The sequence below is a fragment of the Anguilla anguilla genome, chromosome 5 (genome assembly GCF_013347855.1).
Source record: "Anguilla anguilla isolate fAngAng1 chromosome 5, fAngAng1.pri, whole genome shotgun sequence".
Taxonomy (NCBI): Eukaryota; Metazoa; Chordata; class Actinopteri; order Anguilliformes; family Anguillidae; genus Anguilla; species Anguilla anguilla.
The window spans coordinates 17,168,080-17,176,411 of NC_049205.1; the positions used below are offsets into that span (position 1 = coordinate 17,168,080).

The window sequence follows — 8,332 nt, forward strand, 5'->3', positions numbered from 1 at the left end:
AGTCAGTGCTCCAAAAATGCTGTTCCGGGATCAGCTATCCCAAGTCTTAACAGCTTTTTGGGGAGAAAAGCTATCAAAGCTCATTGCATAGGGGCACAAACTATCTACACCCACTTGGTCAAGAACTCACTGAGAGACAGAGAAGAGAAACTGGAAAGTTATTACCATCTCCTCCAGACTGCAGTATGAGCTGGCGCTGGATTGGACCGATGTGAGGGCGGCTTGACTCTGATTGGTTCAAGTGTCATACAGAGAGTCTCGTCCAAATAAAAGCAGGTATTTTGTATGAGGAAAAAAATCAATGTGCCGATCCATTAGAACTCAGTCAGAAAGTTGCATCACATATTTATGAAGTCGCCCTCCACCAGCCAAACATGCTAGACTGACTGGTCACTCCACAATAAGTTGCAAACGGGCTCCTGAGTCTGTAAAAAGCGTTTCCGACACGGGGGATGTCTGTATAGCACGTAGACCAGTGACTGTCTTTGACAGGCAAATTTGCATTTTAAATTGAAGCAGTTAATGAGCGTTACTTTATGTGTGGCCCACTGATTGCTCTCAGCTGGTCTGGGTGTGTGATGAGTTTCTGTCTTACATAGGAACAAAGCCAGAACTGCGAAGCAGGCAGTTGGTTCTGTTTTCTGGACTATGACAGAGGTAAAGAGGGGAGACTGGAGGGGAGGGGGGCTTCAAAACAGCTCTCAGTAAAGCTTAAGCTCCCCGGCTGCTCAGAGAGCAGCGACCCCTTGAGAGAAAGACGTGGCCGGACTTTGAGGGGTAAGGCCTCGGTGCGGGCAGGTGTACGTCTGCATCACGTCCCCCTGCGGCGGGGCGCTTGCCGTATCCCGTTGCCCGCGGCAACAGCGACGGAGACAGCCGTCCTCCTAGATGCTATAGGGTGGCCAGGACCCTTAAGAAGGAGATGACCAGGACGCAGAAGGACTGCCCCACTCCGAACACCAAGGCCTCCAGGGGGATCATCTTCTTCCCCGCTGCTTTGTACACCCCCGCTATTGCCGCGCCTGGTGGGTGCAAAAAACAAAAGGGATTGAGGCAGAGAATGGCACTTCTGACTGGCACAAACAAGCCACATCAATATTCCAACACATTTTATTTATCAATCCAACATTATTATTATCATTATCTAAGTACAAAGGCGAGCAACTAAACTGCTGTCAATGCATGGAATAGCCGCAAGTAAAAATGCAGGGAAGGCAGAGACCCTTGCGTGGCTCATTTCCAAACTTGATGCAGTCCTGGGTGCTCTACTTTGTAGGTAAATGGTGAGTCTAGATGGGCTGTACAGCCTGTTATCATCATCACGTATTCTTATGTTCTTGGTGGAAAGACTGGGATTAGTGGTGTAGAAGCAACAGAGTGCAAAACCTGGGATTAAGATGTGAGATCACGAATATGTCATTAGAATGTTCTTAACTGAACATTCCAATGCTGATATAACAATCACAACTGGTAATTGAGAGCAGTGGAGTTCTGGGGGGGGGGGGGGGGGGGGGGCGGCATTCCAAAAAACCAAAACTTCAAAGGGTTAAAAGGAAAAGGCTGGAGGACTGGGATTAAGCAGTGCAGTCTAAGGACAGGCAGAGTGGAATCAGGGCGTGGAGTCTCGGGGGTACTCACTGGTGAGGACGCCTCCGCAGAGAGGGCCCAAAATGCTCATCAGCAGGATGGCGATGGGCATGAAGCGTGCCATCTTGTGCCGCCGCAGCGTGGCCAGGGCCAGGAGGGCGGCGGGCAGGTGGAACACTAGAGAGGAGACGACCGCCCACAGGAACACGCCGTACCACATCTCTGAATGAAGGAGGGTCATTAATAAGTGATGGCCTGAATTACAATACAGTGCCCTTTCCGAATGCTCGGATAGAACAAATACCCTACTAATGGCTGGTGTTGCATGTCCCCGCTAAAGTGCAGCTCAAGCAGCACTGCGAAGTTAAGCTTCAGTGCGTAAGTAGGAGTCGCATACCTTCACTTACTAGATCCTTGCTGTAGCTTGCATGTAAATATGGATGAAAATATGTCGTAATTAGACAAACCGATCGTGCAATTTTAGGTTTGACTTTGAAACATGCTTGTTTCACGCCACCACTTGTAGGAGAGTCCAGTGAATACCTTGAGTCCACTGGAGGTATACACCCCATGGTGATGACCTTAAATTCTACCCTTGTGAGTCGGAGAAATAATCCGGGATGCTGAGAATAATTATGGCATTTATGTAAGCAAGCTTCCCTGTTTTACAGTCTTACACGTGAAACCAGAAGCAAATCTGATCCGTAGTAAACACCCGCAATCCACACAGCCCCACCCCCCGCTCTGCTCTCTTCCACAAACACCACACACACCAAATAACAGTTGCAGAAGTTAATGTTGCATGTGAAACAGTTACACTGCTCTGTTGCCAGTGGTACAATGTTTCCATTTAATATTAAGTCTTAGATATACCTACAATGGTAAAAACTTGACAGTTAGCCCTTTAGCAAAAACCAGTTCATATTCATATTAGCTCGGTACGATTAAACGCCATTATGACGTAACGTAACATCGTAGATTTAGCTAGCTACTAACGTTAAATCTAACCAGGAACTACTAGCTCGTTCACGTTAACATTTTGCTTAGCTAGCTATCTAGCGAGTTATCATTAGCGTAGCCGGGCAAACAGCCTCGCGGCTGTCAATATTAAATCTAATAAGGTAATTTGAAAAACACAGTGCTTACCTAGCGAATGGCATTTATAGTTAGGCAACGTGGTTAACCAAAACTCTAGTTCATGAAACACATTAGTCTAGCCAAGTTATAGCTAACGTTGAGGATCAATCTTACCTGAGAACTCGGTCAGCGCTGTAACGTTACCGTGTTCTTTCGGCAAATTCAAGCTGAGGATTTGCTGAACAAACCCCATTTCACTGTATCCGCCCTGGATTTCTGAGACATTAACTATAGACCAAGCCTGGCGCAGAACGCGGATACGCAAACAACACCATTAGAAAACTGACATTTGCTCCGTGTTAGTATCTGACGTTCCCACTCTTCCTGGACGTGGTCCGCGGACGTACTCCATAAACAAAAACTTGAATGTTACGTCACGTCGTCGCGCTGCGTAACCGACAGTAACCTCATTTCAATAAAATGTTTTGATTGGCGTAAACACTTGATCTGACATATTTGAGCCAATCAGAGTACGGCGGGGTGGAAATCAAGATTTTCGGTTTAAACAAGATATACAACTACCTGTTTATATTAAAACATGTATTCACATTTACTGGAATTGATGAAACTATACGCTGAGATTCTGTAAATTGTGTAATATCTATTGAGGTAAGTATCTATACAAAAACTTCGCTTCTTTGGGCTGCATTTACTCTTCTTCCAAAGAAACGACGTTCTGTTCTGAATCTTGGCGAAGTTTCCTTTGGACCTATGAGCTTTCCGTAGTTACAAGGGTCCGCATTGTATGCGCATGTGGGCCTCCGGGAACATCTCGTCATTTTCTGTGTTTATTATTGTTTCAGCCGACAGAATCAGCTGCAGATAGAAAAATGAACTACTCGGATTACGATTCAGATGATTATTCTTCAAATGAAGATGAGGACTATGTTCCTTCCGGTAAGGTTTGCTACTTAGCTAAAAAGTGTGTTCAATTGTGGGAAGTGTTTATTAGTGGGCTAGCTAGGTTAGCCTATATCATTATGCATTGTCGGCAAATAGGATGGACAATTTATCAAGCTATCTATAGAGATTCTGTATGCCTTGGTGTCAGATAAATAGATTGTGAACTAAATCCTCAGTATACTATTTCTGTGTATAAACCAGCAAGTTAGTAACACCAGGAAGTTAAGATATCTTGCCTCACTCGCTGTTAAATGTAAGGTATTATGAATCACCGGCATTGGTATTGCAGATGATGGTAGTTTCAACCGCATCCGTGCAATTGTGGAATATGGCTAGCTAACTGATGCTTGGTCTGTTGCTGCGTTTTATTGACAGATGACAATCTGAGCGAAGATGACTTGAACGAGTGCGAAAAGGAAGAGGGGTTTGACGCAGAAGACAGCGGTAAGCAACAGTCTGTAGATGTAAAGACAACAAAGAAGAAGAAGAAGCAGAGCGCTAAAGGCATTGGGGTGAGGTGAGAGTTTACGTTGCGCTGAAACCATTCACAGCATAGGCTAAACAAAATTAGATACTGGCTAAGTGTCAGTAAAGGCTGCCCCGAGGAGTACTAATGTGGGAACCGGCCTTTAACCACGCTTTTGTGGCTTAAGTTCTCATATAATTGTGGAATCTATATAACTGTAATGTTCACACACATGGCTATATAACTGTGTTTACTTTCTCTCTCCCTGTGGATATCATTTGTAATATTATGCCATGGATTTGAGAACATAATGTAGAACGCTGTGCCCCTTTGATCTATGATTCTGCACCAAGCAGGCATGCAGGCGAACCTTGTTAATTTCCAATCTAAGTAAATTTTGATAGCCTACTTTTATTATTCTCTCTAGTTGTGTTTGGCTGAACATTTATCCAGGTGAAATTTGCCAGTATTTCCAGAAAATGTCAAATTAATTTCAAGGTTCGCTCGGATACACGTTGCATTTCATTTTCATGCTAAAATGTGTCTCTTTCTATGGACAGCTTCAGGGTCACTCTTAAATTGACCTTTAAGCTGTTTCTTTCACCGCAGGAAGAGGAAGAAAGGAGGGCTTAAGCTGGAGACTGAAGAAGAGGATGGTGGTACGCGGCAAGAGGAGGCCACTCAAGAGAAGCCAGAGGGAGAGGATGGTGAGGATGACGAGGGACCCCCTGGTCCTCCGAAGGAAATGGAGAAGAAGAAGGCGGACGACCTGTGGGCGAGTTTCCTGAGTGACGTCGGTCCCAGGCCCAAACTGTCCACCCCGGCGTCAGAATCGGCGCCGAGTGGAAAGAGCCCGCAGGTACTGCAGCTTCACTTAGAGCGGGCCTGCACAGCTCCATTCATGGAGAGCTGCTTTGTGTGCTGGTTCTGCTCAGGTCAGATATTCTGGCTTCATTTTTTGAACAGCTGTACACATCAGTGCTGGTTCATTCCTATATCAATGTATGAAATTAAACTATCGAAACTCACACACGTGCTTATGCCTCAAAGATTAAGTGATCATTTTATTTTGTGTGGCAGGAAACTTTTTTGACTCGTCTGCGTTCCAGTGAAGTACTGATGAAGACCTGCTTCCTTTATTGTTTATTGTACCAGATTGACATAACTAATTTGCAACAAAAAAAAATTGGTCGTCGTGGCTGCTTGTTGGTCACAGTGCGCTTTCATTGGTCGTTTGTTGTTGTTTGCCTTTTTCCCCCCGAGTGACATTTCCTTTCTTTCTTCACACTTTTCTCTTTTCATCACTTTGGTACAGGTTAATGCTCCCCTGATCTGTCAACAAGAGTTTGTTCCAGAACTCAGCAGTTTTGTAGAACTTTAACCTGGCAATTCTGTTCCTGAGGCTTACCAGTGGCTTGCATCTTGCAGTGAACTCTCTGAGGTTACGCTGGTGTGGTCTTCTCTTTATTTTAGTCTTTGACACATCTGTGCCTACATCCTGGAGAGTGTTCTTGATCTGCATAGTGACTTAACACAGCCATTGTCAGGGTGTAGATCCAAAAATCTTCTGAAAATGTGATTTTTCCTGCTTGGTACATATTGTAAACCTTCTGTTATGACAATCTGGTGAGATTATAAAAAGTTTTTATTTTCTCAGGAGAGGCATGAGTCTTCAGTCTAGTTAACTGCTTCAAACACTATACAGTGAGGTCTGCATGAAGGATAATTAATTATACTTACAAGACTTTAGTCTGGTGTTTGAACTAGACTTACCCCTCTTCATTTTGTCCGCAGACTTCCAAGCTGTTTATTGTGACTGAGTGAAAAAATGCCGTGAATTACGTTTAAACTGACCCGATAATTCAGTTTCCCTCATGGTGTCCCATTCTATTCAGTTCCAGTGCTACGTGTCATCTCAATATAGTTCCATCATGTGAAATCATATGAAATGCTGTTAAACAAGAGTGGATCTGGTCATGGTTGGTTAACTGGGCCTTTCTGGCGTCCACAGGCTTCAGACCCGGATATAAAGACTGATACACCCTCACAGCCCCAAGAACTGAAGCCCAAGGCCAAAGAGCCCTCCAAGATCACAATAACAAAGGTTTTTGACTTTGCTGGAGAAGAAGTTAGGTAAGTCAACATTCTGCACTTCCACTTCATTGGCATGATGTCAGTTTGCATGTAGTTGTTGTTGTCTTCCACCAGGGGGCACCGCAAGTCCATGCTATGAGTGAGAAAGCGAATGCCTAGTCTGTGTTCCAACCTCATTAATCATATTTGACCTGTTGTACTCTCACAACTGCAAGGTTTACCACAGCTTTGACCGATTTCCCATGCGCAGAAAATTTGGGGGCTGGGATTACTTTAATGTGAATCTTCTCAAAGTTTTCTGGCTTGTTGTATAAAAGGAATAATGGCTGGGGTTGATTAGGCTTGCAGATGAAGACAGGAGTGGTTCTGATTACAACCAAAGTCACATCACTGCTGTCAGTGCAAAACAGCCTCTTTGGATTTTCTATAATTGCAGGCGCTAACCTACGAACCTCACCCCCCCTTTCCCAAAACACACACACACACACTTTTGGTCCGGCTCTTTAGATATTTGACTTCTATTCTTGTGAAAAAAGAAAGTAAAAGAGAGTGGGAGAGAGAGAACGTGTGTGTGTGTGTCCGTGCGTGTGTGTGTCCGTTTTCATTACAATTAACATTCACGTAGAGAAGAAAGAGGCCTTTGTCTGAGATATTTGGCACTTAGCATTGGAACGGCTGTGATATCGGCGTGTGCTGCATTATCGATCCGGGACGTGTCTGTCAGAGTCAGAGTGAGGTGGGGGGGTGGGGGGTGGGGGGGGGGTTGCGTGTAGTTCAGATGGGCAAAGGGCAGAGAAATGGGAGGGCCGGACAGAGGGAGAGAGAGAGAGAGAGAGAGGGCGGGGTGAGAGAGAGAACAGCAGGGAGGTTTATTACAGGGTGTTGATGTCCAGTATTCTGAAAAGGAGGTGTTTGGGGGTATTGTGTGAATGCCAGCTCCAGTCTACACACCCTGAAGGTGACTGGGTTTGAGGCCTCAAAGCTAGGCTGAGGGGGAAAAAGGCAATTCTCAGCTTTATTGGTGCGCAAACAGTGACCGGCATCGAGGGTGGGGCAGTTACACGGCGTTAAAACGGCCGGGGCGTGTTTTTGGAGTGTAATTGTGGACGGAGATTATGCAGTACTCACGCAGACGCACACACACACATACACACACACAGCCATGCCTCCCCACTCTGTGACATTTCTGGTCCGGGTGTTCCCTCACATTTTCTCTCAGCCCCAGGGGCCTCCAGAGTTCAGAGGTCACATCAAAACCATTTGCCGTGATTGGTCCATCGATCAGGCCCGAGACTGAACAGCTCAGAGTTGAACATTGCTCCGTTGTGTTCAATACATGACATTCCTCCCACTGTTACTGTTACGGTGTGTGTGTGTGTGTGTGTGCAGCAGTGAGGTCATGTACAATACAGGGCAGTGACATCAGTGGTGTAACGCCAGCTGTGTGCCAGTGTGGTCCACCGGGACCACGCCCGTCCCAGGTTTGCCCGGTCGCTAATGGACTCGTGGCATCGATTCTCTCTCCAGTGACATCATGCAAACGACGCAACCCGAGAACTTCCTTCCCCGCCTAAAAGTATTCTGGAATCCGGGATCCTGAGGTTCTGGATGGCCGGTATTCCCGGCACCGTTTAAATATTGGGTTCCTTGTTGCAAGGTCACGGCAAAGGGGAGGAGTGCTGTGTTTTGGCCCTTGACCCCCCGACCTCTGACCTATTCCTGCTATATGTGTGCTCTTCTCTCAGAGTGACCAAGGAGGTGGAGGCGGACTCCAAAGAGGCCAAGAGCTTCCTGAAGATCCAGGAGAGTGAGACGATGAAGGAGCCTTCGCCGAGCCAGCCGCTCGACCCCGGACCCAGGTACCCAAGCTCAGAGAGGTCTACAACCACCCCCCCCCTCCCCCTCCAAGACCAGCCTTAGCTGCAGGCCTGCTGCCACACACAGTGTTCCCAAAATCCCTCGAAAAAAACAAGCGCATTTATCCTGTGCGGAGTACCATAACCACAAAAAGTTCCTTTACAATTACTCCTAGCAAGGTGGCTAGGTAGGGTTAGCGCTAAAAAAATAACAGCATTTTACCTCCCATGCCGTCCATCAGATACTCATGCTGTTGGCCCTATTTGCTGTAATCTCTTCATCGAGGTT

The 8,332-nt window shown here is 46.1% G+C and overlaps 2 protein-coding genes across 3 annotated transcripts in view; one reads left to right on the forward strand and one right to left on the reverse strand.

Moving 5' to 3' along the window:
• Positions 1-741: 741 nt before the first annotated feature.
• tmem170a (transmembrane protein 170A) lies at positions 742-3,081 on the reverse strand. The gene is made up of 3 exons (XM_035417478.1): positions 2,839-3,081; positions 1,639-1,809; positions 742-1,022 (listed from the first exon to the last, which is right to left on the reverse strand). The coding sequence occupies exons 1-3, from the start codon at positions 2,915-2,917 to the stop codon at positions 892-894; spliced, it is 381 nt and encodes a 126-aa protein (XP_035273369.1). The 5' UTR covers positions 2,918-3,081; the 3' UTR covers positions 742-891.
• Positions 3,082-3,248: 167 nt separating this feature from the next.
• Positions 3,249-8,332, forward strand: part of cfdp1 (craniofacial development protein 1) — a 52,694-nt gene continuing 47,610 nt past the window's right edge. The window contains exons 1-6 of one of the 2 annotated variants that reach the window (XM_035417477.1): positions 3,249-3,333; positions 3,528-3,621; positions 4,003-4,144; positions 4,703-4,952; positions 6,105-6,226; positions 7,933-8,046. In XM_035417477.1, coding sequence (XP_035273368.1) covers positions 3,555-3,621; positions 4,003-4,144; positions 4,703-4,952; positions 6,105-6,226; positions 7,933-8,046 — 695 coding nt within the window. In that variant the 5' untranslated portion in view covers positions 3,249-3,333; positions 3,528-3,554. Of the gene's footprint in view, positions 3,334-3,464; positions 3,622-4,002; positions 4,145-4,702; positions 4,953-6,104; positions 6,227-7,932; positions 8,047-8,332 lie in introns of those variants that run through there. The other variant, XM_035417475.1, reaches the window with a different exon arrangement.

Coding starts and splice junctions, on each gene's coding strand:
- tmem170a (XM_035417478.1), bottom strand. CDS start 2,917: ATGGGGTTTGTTCAGCAAATCCTCAGCTTGAATTTGCCGAAAGAACAC. Junction 1,810..2,838: donor AGCGCTGACCGAGTTCTCAG/GTAAGATTGATC, acceptor TCCTTCATTCAG/AGATGTGGTACGGCGTGTTC. Junction 1,023..1,638: donor CTGCGGAGGCGTCCTCACCA/GTGAGTACCCCC, acceptor TGCACCCACCAG/GCGCGGCAATAGCGGGGGTG.